The sequence below is a fragment of the Dermacentor andersoni genome, chromosome 7, assembly GCF_023375885.2.
Source record: "Dermacentor andersoni chromosome 7, qqDerAnde1_hic_scaffold, whole genome shotgun sequence".
NCBI lineage: Eukaryota > Metazoa > Arthropoda > Arachnida > Ixodida > Ixodidae > Dermacentor > Dermacentor andersoni.
The window spans coordinates 93998059-94018469 of record NC_092820.1 but is presented as its reverse complement, the minus strand read 5'-3'; the positions used below and the strand labels follow the sequence as shown (position 1 = coordinate 94018469).

Sequence of the window (20411 nt, the reverse complement as noted above, 5' to 3'; positions counted from 1 at the left end):
TAGGCAGAAAGATCTGGAACGCCAAATAGCAGAGTTAACGAAGGCAGTGCGAGACCTTAGGTCGAACAACCCTCCGCAGCCACAGACCGTACAAACCCAAGCCCCGTGGCAAGCAGGCAACGAGGATTTCGCCATGTTTAAAGCAGAGATTCAGCAAATGATGCAGCAGATGATGCAGCAACAGCAGCAACAAATGCAGCAAGTGCAATTACAAGTCACAGAGCTCCGAAGCAGCATCCGCAAGCAGAAGTTTACCGAGAACATTAGAGAGAAGGCCTACCACCGCCCCGCGCTGGCATCCCTCGCCGACACATCCGCAAACAACACCGAGGCTTAAACATGGCCAGTACAACTTTAAGCAAGCAAGAAACCTTATATATATGGCAATGGAACTGCAGAGGCTACCGTAAGAAGCAGGGCCTCCTCCAACAATACATTCATACACAACAAACACCGCCCGACATCATATCGCTTCAAGAGACGGGCACGACACCAACACTCGCAGGATACACGTGTTACGAGACTCAAGAGAAAGGAAGAACGGCGACCCTAGTCAGCAAGGCACTCATCGCCATAAGCCACGACAGGATAGCCGACACCGACGTAGAGCACGTGATTGTAGAAATTATACCAAAGAAGAAAAGAAAGAGGGGCAGTATATTTATTGTAAATGCATACAGCCCCCGAAACAGAGGAAGGCAAAATTCCACGAGCTTTTCCATGGCGCACGCAAACTAGCGAAAGACAGCACGCTAAATCCTAGGAGACTTTAACGCCATGGACAAAAGCTGGGGATACCAAACAGCAAACCCAAAAGGCAAAACGCTAGCGGAGGCAGCAGAGAACACCGACTGCAACCTCCTCACAGACCCAGACACTCCAACCAGAATCGGAAACAGCGTTAGTACCGACACCTGCCCCGACCTCACGTTCATACGAGGAGCGGAACAAGCAGTGTGGGAGAACCTGTTAGAGAACCTAGGTAGTGACCACTACATACTCAAGACGCAAGTAACTTCGGACAGGCTAAGGCGTCAGCTGGGATCGGCAAAAATTACGGACTGGAGCGCTTTTCGAGACGCATGCGATAGGAATCTCGCCGAGAACGGGATCCAATCGATAGAAGAGTGGGGGAAAATGCTTATTGAAAAACAGCGCAAGTACACCAAAGAAATCGCGCGAACGAAGCAGACGCCCGAGGTAGACGCCAGACTGCTCAAGCTGTGGGAAGCTAGACGCGGGCTCACGAAGAGGTGGAAGAAACAAAAACACAACAGGAAGCTAAAGATAAAGATCGCAGAAGTCACAGCGAAAGCAGAGGAGTACGCGGCGCAATTGGCAAGGCAAAATTGGCAGCAATTCAGCGACTCCCTCAACGGAACTTTGAACACAGCGAGGACGTGGCATATCCTCAAGGCTCTCATAGATCCGACCAAGACCAAGACAGAAAACAACAAAACCATCTACCGGTTCATCCACCAGTTCGAGGGACAAGACTCGGAACTCCTGGATAAGGTACGCGTTAAATGCTTCGGGGACACAAACCCAGCAGCTTACGCAGAGCGCTACCGAGGAAGAGAAAACGATAACCTGGACAGACCCATCACGCGAGAAGAGGTCTACGCAGCGATTCGAAGCACAACCAGAAACACGGCCGTGGGTGCAGACAAGATAAATAACGCACTCATCCGCAACCTCAGTGAAGAGTTAGTCGCAGAATTAACCGAGTTTCTCAACAAACACTGGGAAGCTGAGACCGTCCCCGAGGAGTGGAAGCATGCAGAGGTAGTGATGATTCCTAAACCGGGCAAGAAACTGCAAATTGAGAACCTCAGACCGATCTCGCTCACATCGTGCCTGGGTAAACTGTACGAGCGAGTGGTGACGCTGAGACTACAACATTACATGGAGGACAACGAACTGTATCCCCACAACATGTTTGGATTCAGAGCAAAATTATCCACCCAAGACGTACTGCTTCAAATCAAAGAAGAAGTACTCGGGAACGTCCCCAGGAGCGGGGAGAATATAATAATGGCATTGGATATCAAGGGGGCTTTTGACAATGTAAGCCACGAGGCTATCCTCACGGGCTTGAACGACCTGAACTGCGGGAGGAGAGTCTACGGCTACGTCAATGCCTTCCTTTCAAACAGAACGGCAACGATTGGCCTCGGAGGACTCCGATCAGAGAAGTTCCTTACTCCAAACAAAGGGACGCCTCAAGGGTCGGTCATCTCCCCCATGCTTTTCAACATAGCAATGATTGGCTTGGCAAAACAATTAAATGAAATCGACGACATACACCATGCCATGTATGCCGACGACATCACCATCTGGGTTAACACAGGCTCGCTCAGACAGAAAGAAGAGAAGTTACAAGAAGCAGCCACCTGCGTAGAGGACTACGTCAGAGCAAGAGGGCTAGCCTGCTTCACTGAGAAGTCCGAGCTCCTGAGAGTTTGGAGAGGAAAGCAAAACCGCACAGTCCCCACCAGCGACGAGTTAAAGCTCAACGTCTACCTCCAGGGGAAGCCGATACCGGAAAAGACGCTCATCAGAGTCCTGGGGATGTGGATACAGTCAAACCAACGCTGCACCCACACCCTCGCCCTACTCAAGGCATCCACCCTACAAGTGGCCCGCATGATCACGCGCATCTCACACAGACGCCACGGCATGCGAGAGGAGGACACACTCAAGCTGGTCACAAGCTTGGTCGTCAGCCGAGTGGCATACAGCCTCCCATTCTACAATCCCATCAAGAGTGAGGTACAACAGGCGGACGCGATTCTACGCAAAGCCTACAAAACCGCACTCCACCTTCCCCACAACACCTCAACCGAGAAGCTCTTAGCCTTAGGACTACACAACACCTTCGACGAATTGAAAGAGGCGCAACTAGTCTCCCAACAACGCAGACTACAGCAGACCCCATCTGGCAGGGAGCTCCTGAAGAAACTAGGCTGCGCCGATCAACTTCAAGAGATACAGAGGACCGAAACAATTCCGGATGAGTATCGCAACACACTAAAAGTAGCACCCATACCCCGGAACATGGATCCCAACCTACACAAAGCACGCAGAGAAGCGAGGGCTGAATACCTACAAAAGACCCTAGCACCCCAAGAAACGACGGTATATGTGGACGCAGCCACATACGCCAGAGCAGCGCGTCAGAGCGACAGCAACGCGGTAGCAACGGTGATCGATTCGAACCTACGCGAGATCACCAGCGCATCACTACAAGGCTGTACGATAGTCGAGGCTGAAGAAGCGGCCGTCGCTCTAGCGGCAGCGGAGGGCTAACGGTCTAAACGGTCTTTAACAATCCTTACAGACTCGCAAACAGCGTGCCGCAACTACCTACGCGGCAGAATAGGGCACGGAGCACTCCGCATACTCCGATCCGGAGACCACATAACAGAACGACAAACAAAAGAAGAACCAATTAGGCATACGATAGTATGGACGCCGGGACACACGGGAGTGGCAGGGAACCAAGAGGCGGACAGGATAGCTCGAGGGTACACTTATTACCGAGCATCCAACGTAGGCGACCTCGAGGAGACCGAACCTGTACCCCAAGACTATTCGGCAATAACAAATTACTACAAGGGCTGCAGAAAGCGGTATCCACCACCGCACAACTCCCTTAGCAGAGAGGACTCTGTCGCGTGGAGGCAGCTACAAACGGGCTCGTACCCGAACCTACACGTACTCAGCAAGATTTATCCCACACTATACAATGACACATGCCCCTGGTGCCACGAAACACCCACGCTGTACCACATAACGTGGGCATGCCAGAAGATAGACGTGGTACCCGTTATACCAAACCCGAGTGCGGAGCAATGGGAGGGAGTGCTCTCCAGCGATCGCCAGGTCGACCAAGAAGGTCTGATTCGGCGAGCACAACTGGCAGCAGCATCCAGCGGAGCCCTGGACTAAGGGCAACCGACCGTTGTGCTAAAAGATGGACGATTCCATCTGAAGACCGCAGAAGAGCAGCGAATCTAGAGCTGATAAAGTTTTTCACTCACTCACTCACTATACTGATGGAGGAAGTGCATTGGGGACCGCCATCACAACCGCATGAAGAAACCATCCAATCTCCAATGTACTCCTATGTCTGAAACTGGGGCCCGTCATCTAAGCTGGACATTTTCCGAGGCAAAGACAGTCGGCGAAAATGCCTCAAGAGATGTGACGCCAAAAAGCGTTCTGGAAGAACCGATCTCTCAAGCGACACAGCGTATTGCTTGAGACACCTCTGTTTAGATTCTTAGCGGTCATTCGGAGATTTTGTTGCTTTCGCTATATGCGACTTACACTGTCTCCGGAATCGGCCCACTTTTCTATAGCACTCGCTCGCCAAGGTGGGCCATCACCATGACGGTATAATGACTAGTGTAGGATGACCACGCAGTGACTATGATGGAATGATGAGAAAGGAACGAAGTCGATGGAACGATCGAGATGGTATGACGACGGCGGCATGACGGCAGTGGTATGACGATTCTGAAATGGTGACGGTGGTGTAACGCCGACACGACAGCCTGACAACGACACCATGTAGACAATGGAATGACGGCCAGTGTACAACGACGATGGAGTTGACGGTGGCGCCGTGACCACGATGGTATGACGAGAATCGGATGACCAAGCTGGAATGACCACGATGAAATGACTACCACGGCATCGCCACGAGGGTATGACAATGAAAGTATCAAGATGTTGGCATGAGAATGACGGCATAATCATGACTGAATCATAGCAGCATGACTAAATTGAAATGATGAACAAGTAATGACGTCGATGATGCAACGAAGCTGGTATGACGACGACGGCAAGACGATAACGGGATGGAGCTTGTGAAATGATGGCGATGGTATGAAGACAACTTGACGACTGCAGGACAATCACTGTGTGATGACAGTGGCATGATGACGACGCTATGACGAGAATCACATGACGAAGCTCTGATCACAATTAAATGGCCCTGATGGCGTCAAGACGATCGCATGGCAACGAATGCATGACGACAGTATGACGACGACGCATTGACGACGATTGCATGACGACGGTATGACAACGACGGCACAATCCAATTTGAAGGACAACAGCCTTATTACGATAGAATGACGTGGAACTAATGAATAAAACGACGAAGACGGCTAATTACGACGACCGCGTGACGACGACGGCATGGTCACATTGAGTTGACGACGACTGTGTTACAAGGACGACTTTAGTGGAATGACGGAGCTGGAATGACGACTACAGATGGATGGATGCAATGGATGGATGGAATGGATGGATGGATGGATGGATGGATGTATGGATGGATGGATGGATGGATGGATGGATGGATGGATGGATGGATGGATGGATGGATGGATGGATGGATGGATGGATGGATGGACGGACAGATGGACGGACAGACGGACGGAGGTTGCTGCATCAGTATCAGCTCTATACGGGCCTCCATGCCCACATATAATTTTTGTGCCACGTTAACCTCTTGCGCTCAAAGCTGGTTACGCGAACGTCTTTTTGGGAAAGCAATTATACGGAGAGTCAAGCATGGTCGTGCTCAAACGCAGCAGCAACTCAGCATACGCCCTTCCTACTCAACCGGCTTGCGCTCTTTCACAGCATCCGACGTTGTGGCCCTACTTGAGAATTCACCCTGAGAGGTGCATTCGCGTAGGGCTGCTGTGTGATCTCGAGTGCTCGGTTGCGGCCATTATAAGATCAATTTAATTTACAGGACTTGTTAATTACATTGATGCGTCAACGTAGAAGAAGCTGTATGACTCGTTCGAAAGCGTTCGATGAGAGGCTAAGTGAACACAAGGCGCAAATGTCGAATGAGAGGTACTTTTGATAGATGTCTTGAAATTTTTGCTTTATGGAAACGGGTCCACGTTTGTTGAGCCATCACTGCCTGCGTTCTACGATTCATTCATTTAGCGTGAATGCTAAACTTAGACATCGGTATGTAAATACAATAAAAATTATAGTTCCTATAGGGAAACTTTCTTTGCCTCTTCCTTTGACGTTCCCGCTGCTGCTGCTGCTGGCTGCTATCCTGCCAGTTGGCCAGTACTGGACATGATAAAAACAAGCACTATATATAGTTCAAACAAAGGAGACCGAAAAAAAGGGGAAGTGGGTGGAGGCTAGTGATGTACAGTTTTAACACAAACACGCCGTCCTCGTCATTGCGTCCTCTTCATGTCATCACCTTCATTCCATTGCGATCATTTCTTTGTTGTCATGCCGGGGTCAATGTTACGCCGCCTTCACTCTGTAGACGTCACTGCGTTGTCATATCGTCTTCATCAACATTTCTTCATCAATCCGTAGCCATCGTTCTGTCGTTGTCACGGCATCATAGTCATGCACTCGCCGCTATGCCGCAGTCGTCTTACCTCATCATCATACCGTCGTCGTGATCTTGTGTCGTCATGCGGTCATCGTCAATGCGGGGACATACAGTCGTCTGCATGCATTCGCGGTTTCCTTGATATCATCATGGTCGCACAATCTTCGTCATTCTAGCTTCGTCAAACGATTGTAGCCACGCCATTGTGTTCACGCCACCATCGTCATACAGTGCTCTTCATTCAAGGGTTGTTATTTCATGGTCGTCATACAGTTGTCTGTCCAACGCCGTCATATCCTACTGTTCGTGTGTAAAAATTAATGGAGTGGTTTTTCTTTTCCCTCTTGTTTTCTTGTTTTTCTTTTCTTTTTCCTGGAGTTTGCAAGGCTTCGGTTCCTCAGACCCATCTACGCTGGATAGCTGTTCTTGAAAGAGTCGTCATAGAAATGCACCAAAAATACCATGAACACCATGCGGGTTTCCGCAGAACTATTACTTCAATACCATTAACACTTTCTTTATAGCGTCTCTTATGACAGCGGCCATGCGCCAGCACTCCAAGCTTGGCAGGAACGTCGCTTCAGACGACGGTGAGACACGTTCAAGCCCACGATGATTTATTGGCATCCCAACCGTCATCAAGCAATATATTGATATTTATCACTCTAGAATTTTTTCCACCTTCCTAATATTTTCTCTCTTCCTTAGGACATCTATATTTGTCTGTAACAGATAACAGATATTTGTCTGTAACAACGCTGTAACAGATAAAGTCCTACCAATTACTACTCTGTTTTTTTTTTTTTCACCTATACGCTAAACGTATCTTTCTTATCTCTACTGGTTACTGAAGTAGGGTCTGCGCGCACCAAGCGGCAGGAATCAGGCAGCGGGATCAAACGCATGGGAAGGCGGTCAGTGGGAAGGCCGTAAGCTGCGTTGCTGCTGCGTTCGAACGCGGCGGTGGCTCCGAGGAAGCACATGACGTCCCAATCTCCGAGGAAGCACATGACGTCACACCGCGTTCCTCGTCGTTGCGCTCGCCTCCGCTCGCTTCGCCAGCTGCGTCGCATGCCTGATAACATGTCGGAGGATTGAAAAGGAGAGCTCGCGTGCGCCGCAACCACAGTTGAGGCGGCAGTATGGAGGGCGACAATTCTGATAAGCAGGAGGAGGCCTGGAATCGGAACGAGATGAAGAGGAAACGAATCACCCAGCAAACAGACGAACAGCGCGCCGAAGGACTGGCTAAACGCCGCAACATGGCTAGACAACCAGACTAACCTGGACTTGCAATCAAGATCAACCAAGGCTAACCATGCTATGCCTTATCTTTAGCTACGTATATCCTGGCATAGCCGAGCTAAGCCACTCCATTTTTTTCTTTAGCGTACCTTTTATTGGACCGTTTCTTTGCCCCATCCCCATGTGCAGAGTAGCCAACCGGGCACTTAATTAGGTTAACGTCTTTGCCTTTCACCTCTTGTCTTCCTTCCTTCCTTCTTTACAATTGGGTCACACGTCGTTCAAAACAGAAGTAGAATAGTTGAACCGAATACCTTCTAGTAATGGCATAATACGCGACTCCACAAAATGCGCCAATGCGTGCGCTTATTATTTATTCTGGCCCTACAGTTCATCAGCTGTCATGCGCATTTCGTCACAGCGCAAAAAGACAAGACGCAAGGTTGGAGAAGGCCACGGGACAAGCGCTGACTCGCAACTAAGTTTTATTCACACACAACAAGATGCGTATGTAGGCGCAGTATCGTGGCAAGGGCACGGCTGCCCGATTCTCTTTGGAGGCACGCGTGATCGAACTGCAGTGGCTAGAGCCTATATATGGTGCTCAAGCATAACATGTGCACACGTTGCATGGGCACAAGCAATAACACGTGTCATCACCCATATGTAGCACACTCCCTATGTACAATGAGCTATCAAGGTTCTGTTGGCTATAGCGATATCGTTGCCTGTAAAGCAGTCAGCACCCTTGCGTGCGATGTGAGCTGCTTCGACTCACTATTGTGTCCTGATCCCCGTGTCGAAACTGTACACGCATGTCGGCAAATAATGGCAAGCCAGTGCAAACACTTTGTCTGTGTGTCTTTTATTATTATTATTTTTTGCGCTGCTGTTACAATATGGAGTTATACTAACTGATCCAACCCTAAGTGCTGTGGTCGTCTTGAGGTTACGCCGAAGGTCACTATATATGCCCACATCACATGGTCGTTCCCACCGCAGCTGCTGGCGCAAAAAAGCGAGGAGATGCAAAAAAGCAAGGAGATAGCATTTGGGCGAGTCAGCCAAGACCATAGCCTTGGTCAGACCTGCTTTTGTATCGCAGCTAAGCGCAATCTTTAGCAAAACTATTATCACTGAAGAGACCGGATAACAAACCGCTCGTTGAGTCAGAATTTGTTTGCGCGTTATCCTCTAGTTTGCTTTCTCTGGCTGTTTTCCCAATAGTTACCACAACTCGGCTTCATGTCAACATGTCGATACGCCGAGCCCCTAGGAAGTTGACTTCTGTACACATGCTTGTCAAGGCCTTTGCAGTCAGTGAAATATTTACTTTATGACGTGGATTGTAGCCCTTTGGTACAATATGTAAATACATTAAAAGCACGTGAAGCTTTTCGCCATGGCTGCTCTTCACATTAACGAGCTTGTCGCCTGCTGCCTTGCACTCTAAGCCATTCAAGGTCCTTACTTGAATCTACGACGCTAAAAAAAAAAGACAACGTACAATAATAGAGGTGAAAGGAACAACGCCGCTACTCGCAACAAATGCTCTCATATTGGATCCATATTAATGAAGAGTGCCTCACATGATGCAGGAGTGGGGTCGCGGGAACCCACCATATACAGACAAGTCAAAGCCGAAGGTCAATGTCGCTCGTTTGACAAAGGCGGCGGTCACCCAGAATAGTGCGCAATATTTTTTCTTCGTTGAGGCTTAAGACTCCAGGAAGAGTAGTGACATATAATCTGTAGACTGAGTTCATTGCCCTAGTAGTACACATAGAACAGCGCCCAGACGAGACGCATAAAACAAAATTTCGGGAAAAAAGCACAGCCGGCCGCTTCTGTTCAGGGCTGAAGACGAGGACAAAGAGAAGGTGATCGACCGCAAGGTGCCTTGGCTGTTCAACCAGGTTTCTTCGCACCACGGTGGACCGTTTGGCATGTGGCTGCAGAATGCTCAAACGGATATTCACTCGGAAATTTATATGTTCCTAAAAGAAAGAGCACTAAACTCGTTTAATGTAATATTTGTTGAAAACGTGTTATTTATTTATTTATTTATTTATTTATTTATTTATTTATTTATTTATTTATTTATTCATACATTTAATTCGCAAAACTACCGACTCCAGCGTGCGTCGTTGTGCGATGAGTTACGAGTGATGAGTATAGAGTATAGCTACAACTTGCGTGTGAAGTTCTAGCTGAAATTAACGTGAAACCTGATTGAAAGTGTACGCGTGCATCCATAAAAATGGGGGGGGGGGGTGAACACAAATCGCAAGGAAGCACGGTTAATCGCAATCGACATCACCCTTATGAGAATCATTCTTAAGTCACGATGCTTGGTTAGACGGAGATTTGCGAAACAAAGAAGAAAGAAAGGGAGAAAGAAAGAAAGAAAGAAAGAAAGAAAGAAAGAAAGAAAGAAAGAAAGAAAGGAAGGAAGAAAGAAAAGAGTGGCGATAGCCAGATGTCACAGAATTCAAAGTTTTGAGATGTTACACATAAACGTCAGACATCATCAAAAATGGAAGATACATCGTCTGAGATGCCTCTTGGAGGCGAGCGTATATTGTACATGTAAGCCAGAGCTTGTGCACGCCAGCATCCGCGATAGGCTGTGTCTGACTACAAATAGTGTCCATGCAGTGACGTCATTTGCGTATTGCACCGCTCCACGTCTTTCATTCCCTCTATTTTCTATTCCTTGGTGCTTTGAGCTGCAGTGCGAACTTGTCCGCCTTATCAACCGTTCGTCAATGAATCTTCTCTCCTTTCCCTCCAGCATATCACTACAAATCGTCTCTCTCTCTCTCTCTCTCTCTCTCTCTCTCTCTCTCTCTCTCATTTCGTGTCGTGCGTGCCCAGACACTTTAATGTATATCCAGAAGCTACCGGGGGCGATACGGGAGATGCTGCAGCACAGGAACACCAGATCAATTTTCGAAAATCCTGCTGAGAGAATTTCCGCGAGCGAGCTGCTTTGTGCTTCTTCCCAGACGCAACGTGGCGAAAGCACCAAAGGTACGAGTAATACGCGAGAGTCCTTATCGATCGCTACTGCGGATAAACTGTTCCCAGCGTCTTGATATTGAGCGGTGATGCGATAAGAGGGAGCATGCTGCAATTCGTTGCAACCACGTTGGAAAGGGCAGGAGCAAAGAGAGAGGAAGCGCCCGCCCGCGCTTCTGCCGCAACCCGTGAGAGTGATGGCCTGGCAGATAATCTCGCCTCGCAGCGCAGAGGAATGTGACGCAGTTATTGCCTCCGCATGCGCGGAGCACTTTTTTATATATATCACCTACGTCCCGGAGTGTAATTTTCAGTACAGAGCTTTAGCTCACCGTGTCAGGTGTTGGCATTGCGGCAGCCTAAACATGACTACGTTCTGGGCACTTTCATATTTTTCCAAGACGACCCACCAAATCGGGTCAGTGGCTATGTCCTTCCTCTAGTTAGCACGATATCGTGGAATCCAATCCCTGCCGAAGCGGCCCCTTTGCGATGGCAGCGGGACACAAAACACCCGTGTGCACTTAGAATAAGGAGCATTCAGATAAAAAACAAAATCTCTAGATGGTCTAAAATATTACTGTCACATCGTAGCGCTGGCGACAAACCATATACCGTCGTATCTGCGAGTCACTAATCTAACAATTAGGTGAACCCGCGACAACATTCAAACATTTCCGGATGCAATAGAGGCCTGGTGCGCCGAGCGAGAAATCGATAACAGTGACGCATCCGGTGAAAGAAGGTCAGCGTCAAAAAAGCGAAATAATATACACGTGATAATACGCTCGTGCCTAGGAATATACTGGGTGATAATTTTTAAGTTTTGCGCAATCTTTAATGATATCCTGTGGCAGATAGCTTAACTCTTGTTCCCGAACTGGATTATTGAAGGAGACGGCAACGGCACTAACATGAGAAATCGAAACACGCATTCAGCTAATTACCAAAAAAGCACTAATCAACTTCTTAATTAATTACATATTGCATACTGCTTAACATTACCTAATGCAATTTACAAACTGTAGCCGGTGAGCCGATGTGCAGCGAAGCTGCTGCGCACTTCAGACGACGTCACACAAGCACCACAAGCGAAGTACGTCACGCGCGCACGCGCGTGTGCGGAAGTGCAACCAACATCCTCATTCTTCCAGGCCCTCTGCCAAGAGTAGGGGCCTTCTTGAACCAACTTAACGTTCAAAAGTAAATTGCGTCATAAAATGCGCTAAGTACCACTTACACACAAGCTACAGACATGATACCTCCGCATTGTAATGCGGATTTACGAGAAAACATAATTCTGTTAAGCCGAGACGTAAACACAAACCCCTTTTCCAGATGCCGTTTTGGGTGAGCACGCTACGAAAAAAAACCAAACATCTAGAGTCTAACAGCTTCGCTGTAAAATATGCAGATTCAACGCAGACGGTTGCAATTAACGTCAAGCGAAGCATTACGGCGGTGGGTAATTAAATGAAATACACTTAACATAGACGCGCATGCAACATAATTGTTTTCGTACCGTGCCACACGTAACCTCTTTTAGTGTTTATGTTCACGAACCGAAAACGTAGCACGCCTAATCTTCTGCATTTTTTTGTTTGTTTATGAACTACACTGTTCAGAAGCTATGCCTACATGCAAACTTCAAATACGGCGGATGCACAGTGTGAGACGTCCATGCAGCGATGCCATCGACGTCATTCCGTGTTTGTCGTTATTGTATCGTAACCATCCTGTCGTCATTCAATCGTCGTTATGTCGCCGTTGTCATGCCATCGTAGTCATTTCGTCGTCGTCACACGGCGTTGTCGTGCGTTCGTTGTCATGTGTTGGTCGTGCCATCGTCGTCGACACTGTCGTGCCGCCGTCTTCACGCAGTCATCGTCACACAATCTTCATCATGTCGTTGTCCCGATGTTGTCGTCGTCACACTGTCGTAGTTATACCATCGTCATAGTGTGAGAATCGTGCCGACTTGTTATACCCTTTAGTCATTCCGTCGCAATCATTCCTTCTTCGCCATCCCATCGTCACAGCGCAGGTATCACGCAGTCGTCGTCAGGCCGCCATGCTCATGAGAGACATTGGCAAGCGAATGCCACAGCAAAGTGGGGCAAGATTGGGGTACGCGGCATACAGCCGAAGCAACGGAAGCCTCAGCATTACCACTACATCTGTTGAATAAACGTAACTTCAGGAATGTTCTCTGTCGTTCGATTGCTCCATTGCTATTCTCACTGCCATTCGAAAGTCATCATAAGATGATGATGATGATGATGATGATGATGATGATGATGATCCTCTATCATAGCTCGCACCCACTAAGGGGATAGGCCAAGAATCAGGCAGCAGTAGGTGAGACGAGTTATGCCGTAATTGCTATGCTTCGTCTTCCTCCAATTCCAGCCATGGTCTATCCGTGCACTGTTCCATACAGATATATGTATGTATATACAAAGACGGGCAGACCCATAGAGTACACACGTTGCAAGAGCAATAACCATTCGCTGCAGTACACATATGATTAATAAAACATTGATAACCGAACCAAGACTGCTTCGCATCACGTCGATGTCAAGTGGAGTTGAGTCTGCTTTCATTTTAAACACAGCAAGCCTCATCAAGTTTTGTGCAGCGGATACTAAGCAACTCGGATTTTCTATTCAATATATTTAGGTAGGACTTGCTAAAATAAAGATTCGTCTTATGCACTGATGATCACCATTTTCCAGTGTGCTGATGTATCCCTCGCCGACGAGTAGTCCTTCAACCCAATTATTGACAATATTTGTTAGATGTTTGATTTTTATCACTGACGAAGCACGAGTGTATTGAGAATCAGATGGATTATTAGGTTCGTAATGTTGTATTTCACGTTTTTTACAGCTTATAGGTTCGGGTTACGTGGCTCGACATTGCACGTGAAAATCGACGTTCACAGGAGGCTTACTGTGCGCAGTCACGTGATCGCACTTGTAGTCCACGAGCGTCGAATCACTCTGCTGCCGGCTTCTCTCGAGCGCTGATTAAGACCTATCTTCCTTCGTTTCAGAACTGGCATTTGCCGCAGCCCTTGCATCGAATTTGAGTCAAGCAAAAGGTGGCAGCACATCTACCGAATTACTATGTGCTTCGCGTTCGCAGATGTCCGTAATACTCCAGTTTTTTTCCCGCACGTCGTTATCCGCACTGCAGGTCGGCGTATTTCTGAAAAATCCAACGCAGTATTTGTAAGCTTCCCCTTTACAAGCTACTATCTCTTGCCCCAGGCGGCAATAACGTGAGCCGACGGTGATGGCGACCGCTGTTCAGCTGACTCGCAACACATCTCGTGTCCTTTGTTGTCCAGGTGCCCTTTATCTGCTAATCGCATTCCGCTCGCGATAGAGGCTTGGTGGCCATGCCCTCGCAGATAAAAAAAAAGGCAAAAAGGAGGGTGGCAGCGTTCAGCAATTACTTCTGTTACGGCTGGTGGAGGTCTATCCTTTCTTGCGACGACCGCGCTTATCGCCCGAGCAGTGACGCGATTTACGCTGCGAACGTGACAGCAGAATCATTTTACGACACTTTTCATGGCGCTAGTTCGCCGGTTGCGTCCTTCAGTGCGACACTGAAGACGTTCGCATCCATCAGGTCGGCTCGTGCTCACGCCACCACATCGTTGACCAAACAAAGGCCACATCGTCCTCGGGGCTCAATGGCTCAATGGCAATGGTCCACGGTGGCTCAATGACTATGACTGTGCTGCTGCTAAGTTCGAGGTAGCGCGTTCGACTCCACGCCGCGGCAGCCGCATTCCGATCGGGCCGGACTACGAAAGCGCCCGTGTGCCAAGATAACTTTACGAAACCTCAATTGGTCAAGTTCCGTCCGGAGGTCTCCGATACGACGCCTATCGTAGACTAAAAATGGCCTTGAGTCAATGAAATAATCAGTAGCGTGGCTGCATCGCATTCATTCGCACGAGCGCATCGTATTTTAACTTGTGCCACCTTCTTTCTGCGAGTCGTCAACCAGTCGAATACATTGTCACATGGAGTTTTTTTTTTATTCACTTGGCATTGCTCATCTTGATGTTGACAAACTTGGTAGGCGGGAAGACGAGCTAACTTACACATGGTACATACGTACAGTGTCTTGTACCGAACAATCTGCAATTTAATGCAACGCCTTCAAATTTCCATGTCTAACTGATAAATGCGCGATAGGCGTTTCTATTACTGCGGCGCACGTGGGTGTCGTGCATATGAACTTACTATCCTTGCCTGCTCTTCAATATATCGATTGAGTTATGGATTCTTTATCATACATTGTCTTTTTTACAACCAATTTTGTGTTCGCCCCACACTGTCTTGCAAATAAAGGAAATAAGCTAACCAAATTTAGACGTTCTCGTTGTGACCTCACTGATGTCGCAGCGACGCAAGTTGAAAGATACGTCAACCACGTGATAGAGATGCTGTAATTTTAATCGGAGCAATTCAAGCGACGGTGTCTAAAAAAATTTTTTTTCTTGTCGTATAGGTTTTTTTGCATGTGAAATGTACTTGGGATAGTCTTCTGTAAAACTGAGCGCGGACTTCATTTTTTTGCGATTGTATTAAGGCACACATGGCCTTGCTATACCTGCTTGAACAAAATCGTTCGGAGCTTCCTAACAGGCCTGCCAATCTTGAGATGCATCCGAACTCGGTAATCCTGCCACAAGCCTGCAGCACTGCGTTCCTACAGTCATTCTTTGTCCGAACTGCCCGAGACTGGAATTAATGACCTTCTGAGACCAGCTGCGCTCATCCGCGATACAGCGCACTTTACATCTGCTGCTGAGCGTTTTCACTCATCTTTGTAATGTCATCATCCTCATTCCCGCCTTTTACGGGCCCACCCCTCGTGTAAAGGCCTATTGGGACCCTTGATGCATGAATGAATAAATAAATAAATAAATAAATAAATAAATAAATAAATAAATAACTAAATAAATAAATAAATAAAAGATCACGGTTTGATATGCGAAGAAGTTGCACTCACATGACTAAGTCAAGATGAAAAACAGACTTTTCTTCTTCGTGTTACCTGACCCAACAAATCTTCCTCCAACCGCTGAATAGTTTTCATATGTGCCAGACATCGCCTTTTACTGACTATTAAGAAACCTAGAAACGCTGTTGTGTCGAGACTGAGGTGAAAGTTTTCTAACGTGATGAAAGTTCTGGCTAGTCAACAGTCCTATGACTACAATTCCAGACGGCGAATTATTTTCAGGACTACGCGACATTTCTGCAGAAATATTGATTAGAAATTTGTCGACTATGTACGCGATGTAACATATATATGACTTGTGGTGTTCGTTTTGAAACTTCCTGCGCACATTCCGGTATTTGTGCTTCTGAAATTGACCTTCTGTTGTCTTCCTCTAATGTTCGTACGTCGATGCTTTGATCAAATCTTACTGGTTTTTCATGTACGCTAATTCAGAAGACAGAATGGCAAGGGCAAGGTGAGCGGGAGGACAGTTTGTAATAAGCGTTAGAATAGTAAGTGGTTGGGCTAGTTGGGTTAACATGATTTTTGCAAAGGGGAGCGCAGAAGCGTTGCGGAAAAAGGAGACTTGGACAGGAAAGGCGCTTTGTTAGGGATGTTATGGATGACAGATGGTCTGTTATCGCGATGTTAATTACATGCTTTCTTTCTTAAATGTTTTTTTTCCTACTCTTTCACCGCAGGTCCGCTTACAGACCCAAGATGGTTTATCTCATAGGTACAAAGGAAGCATCGATTGCTTCAAGAGTTTACTGAGAACAGAGAAGGTGAGTCCTTGCACACTTCGCAGCTTTCAGCGTGCGATGCTGTGGACATGCCAGCTGCATATGAATTATTTCGAACTTCTGCTCCGCAGACTGTATGACACAACTGTATCCGAACTCGCCAGCAGATGATAGTGTCTATGCCAAGTTAGCTTTCAAGAGCCGTGGATGCATGCACTGTTACAGGGCAAGGTACCATTGTTTATGATTGCTGGCCCTATTAATTCATCAGGTTTGGTCGTACTGTATCTCAGCACATCAATCTGATTTGCAGGGGTCGGTTCAGGGTGTGAAAACTCTATTTTGAACAAGTAGCACTAAGCAAATACTGAAGAAAAACTGGGTCTTGTGTAAGTTTTAAGAACCCTGCGTCCTCTGACTGCAGTAGCCTCGTAATGTGACTTTGTTTTCTTTTTTTGTTCTTTAGGGAAACGTCCACATGGGTCGCATGAAGCAGCTTTAGCTTGCACCTGACACCTGCTTACTTGTTCCGAAATATCCGGAATGCAGAAATGTTCTATTTAGGCAAGATGTTGATCTATTTAATTAAAATTTCCTAATCATTGACTGAAAGAAAACGTATTATTTTATTGCCTCTGTGAAAGAAAAAAGAACTTAAAGCAAGCCTAAATAAAGGAACGTTGAAATGTTTTGAGAAAATACGGCTTTCAACATAGCGGCTCCGCAGCAAAAGAGAGATCAAAATTTTTTAACAGTACCTTGTTCAACGCTTAGACTAAGCAAAAGCAACTAAGCCAAAAATCAGACAACTCCGCCGCGGACGCAAAACGCGAAGCTGATGCAGCTGTGTGATATCATGAAAGGTGTCTTCACCGGAACATACTTACATTTAAAGAGTATAATCAAAACGAAGCACTATAGTTATCAGCTAAAGGATGCCTCTAGGTTCTCGTTATTGTGTGCGAGCACGCAAGAAGTCGCCTTTCATGCAATTGCGCCTCCCTGACATGATTTCTGCAAAGAATTCCTTTAATAGATCATGTAGAGCTCAGCGTAAGGCGTCTTTAGCGAAGCGATGGCAGAAGACAGCCCCCACTCCCACTGCCAGCACCACAGCTTGTCCCCAAGCGTTGCGTTTCACTGATGCTGGCTGGTCGCGTAACGCTACGTTGACTTCCACCTTAGAAGTCATTCTTCTGTCATTCTTTGGCTATCGCGAATCACGACAGACGTTGTGAATACAAACCACCAACGGGAGCACAGCATTAAAGAGAGATAGGGCAGGGGGCTTTGTAAAGGCAGGGACGTTAGCAAGAGGGAGCTCTGGTTGGCAACACTACACGGGGGGAGGGCATAAAAAGAAAGAGGGAAGAAGAGCAAGTAAACCCTGTACACAGATAAGCAGTATAGGGCAGCCTTCTCAAAACGATTTCATGTATAAGTCCGTAGGCTGAACAGTTTTTGTAAGTCATTTTGTGCACGTGTATTGCAGAGTCCCATTTGTGCTGCGCTCGTAGAGCTTCTGTTGCTAGATATCTCTGCGGGGTGCAGATAAGAGCTTGTGTCTCCCTTTCCCTAGCTTCTTAGAAGGTAGGATGGATCCGGAAACTGATTAGACGTGCCGGAGCCAGGTGCGGTCATACTCTCAGTGACATCGCTTTTTTTTTTTTTTTACAAAATTTGAATGTACGTAATCTGACTAAAACGAAGGAGCACTGCTTCTACGCGCCAAGCAAGCTGTGACAACAGTCATCTTCACTGAGGGAAGCGAAATAAGCCTGATAACAACACCGTTAACGGGCGTCGCCTGCTTTCCCACATTGATGGCCCTGTTGACACCCAACGCCGTTATCTGTCAACACAGGAGCCATCAATGTAGGCCAGCAAAACGCTGTTGTGAGAGACATTGTTGACTGTCAACAAGAGCCAACCCGTTGTCGCCTGCCTACAAAAATATATTGTTGGCTTGCCTCACCCGAGAATACTTAACGCTTATTGGTCACGCCGGCTGGAATGTGTTGTGAAAGTAGCAATGATTCTCGCATCTAAACTTTGTACTAAAGCTACCTGGATAACCATAGTGCAGGGTACCAAAATGTTGTTGACCACATAAGGTTGCTTAGCGTGCCCTTTAATTGGACCCTACGCGCTTTTTCGCATTTCGGGTGGATAGAATTCACAGAAATGTAGATATAAGAGTGCGTCTCTGTGGCCGAGATAATGTAACAGCAGCCATATAAAGCAGCGAAATCTTCACAAAAGCATAGATGAAGCGTAAAAAATTGCCGCAAATAATTTTCCTGAAATATTATAGCTTTTCCTGCAGTCTTCATTCTGCTTTTAAATACCTTGCGGAAGCTACATAATCACAGGTGTTGCTTCTCGCTTTGACAACGAACAGCCTCCGAGGTAACAACTTCCGCCTGCTGTTTCATTATTCCATTGCTGTTTATGCACAGAGTCGGCAGGGTCGAATTTGCTTGTCACTTAATGCTGATCGCTCAGCGTGAGTGGTCGCCACTTGTTTACCCAGAGCCGTTGGAACGAGTCATCTGTTGAAAGGGTCAATGACACCGCAGGTCACAGCGTGTCAAGTAGGAGGTGCGCCACTGTTTACGATATAGTGCCACCGACGATAGCCCGTACGTTGTCAGGGGGGAAAGTATTCAGACGTATTACCTATCACTCACCCGCCGCCGTAGCTTATAGTGTCTATGGCGTTCCACTGCTGTGCTCAAAGTCGCGGGCCGCATTTCAAGAGAGTCGAAAAGAAAACAATATGCTCATGTGCTTGGATTTAGATGAAGATTAAAATCAAATTCAGAGTCCCCTAATTAGATAGTTGTTTTAACCGCGGAATATATTTATTTAGCTTTAATCTATCGCACGCTGTAGTGCGTACTCCTAATTCAAAGGTCTTTGCTCTGACCCTACCAACTTGAATCTGTGAAGACATTGTAGAATAAGCAAACAGTAAAGGTAATGCCTGTTACGTGTAACGGCTCTACGGCAGGTTCACTTCCTGAACGATCAATACTGATGTTCCATTGTTACCACCCTGATTAGGCGCGACTGGTCGCCGCATACGAATATGATAGCGAAACTAAGTATAGTAGTGTTAACAAAAATCATTGCAGGTCTAGCATAGGGCTACCTACCGCTTACTGTTACTGCTAGCAACCCTACTACGGGTCAGATCTATAGTGAATTCTCCTGGTTCGTCAGGCGCATGCTCTGCTCGGATTATCTGGCGTACGGGAAGCTGACTTGAGCATTAAAAGTATAAGCGGTAGCACTAACGCGTGGCGTGTGGCTCATCCACAAGTGAATCAAGAGGTTCACGAATGTCTCCTCAGCTGCTGTTTCATCCACCCGCGCTCGGTGTCTGTTCTGCAGGTGGCGGGCCTCTACCGAGGAATGTCGTCGCCGATGGCTGGCGTGGCACTGGTGAACGCTGTGGTGTTCGGCGTGTACGGCTACTCCCAGAAGCGCCTCGGTAACGATATCTGGGCACACGGAGCCTCCGGTGCCCTGGCCGGTGCCGTGCAGAGCATCATCAGCAGTCCGATAGAGTTGGCCAAGACGAGGTTACAAGTACGTAAAGCACATATGATGCCACGACTGCTCGAACATTTGCTGCAGCGAGCGCTATCTTCATGTCTAGCCTTCATGGGTGAAAAAACAAAAAAAGTATACAAAGACATGGCACCCTTTGTTCAAGCAGTGGAGCGGTGTGTTGCGTTCCGCTCGGCGACGTATGTAGGCTTCTGCGCATGTCCTCTGTATATCAGAAGCTTAGCTTCAGGTTTATAGAAGCTGATCACGATCACCTGTTCGGGGAACCGTCTTGTGAACGTTACACGCGAAACACAAGCTGTGACGCTGGCGCGTTGCGGTAGGAAGCTTCATCGTGGCGCAAAAGTGAAATTGCCAAACAGCTCCAGAACCCGAAGGAAAGCGACCTGCACGTCGAAACTCGCAATCCG

General features: G+C 47.4%; 1 protein-coding gene across 1 annotated transcript in view; it reads left to right on the top strand.

Annotated features, from left to right (window-relative positions):
- LOC126534114 (mitochondrial basic amino acids transporter-like) overlaps positions 1–20411 on the top strand; it is a 50163-nt gene that overhangs the window by 25087 nt on the left and 4665 nt on the right. Inside the window, exons 3-4 of the mRNA XM_050181329.3 lie at positions 16384–16467; positions 19822–20019. Coding sequence (XP_050037286.1) covers positions 16384–16467; positions 19822–20019 — 282 coding nt within the window. The remainder of the gene's footprint in view (positions 1–16383; positions 16468–19821; positions 20020–20411) is intronic.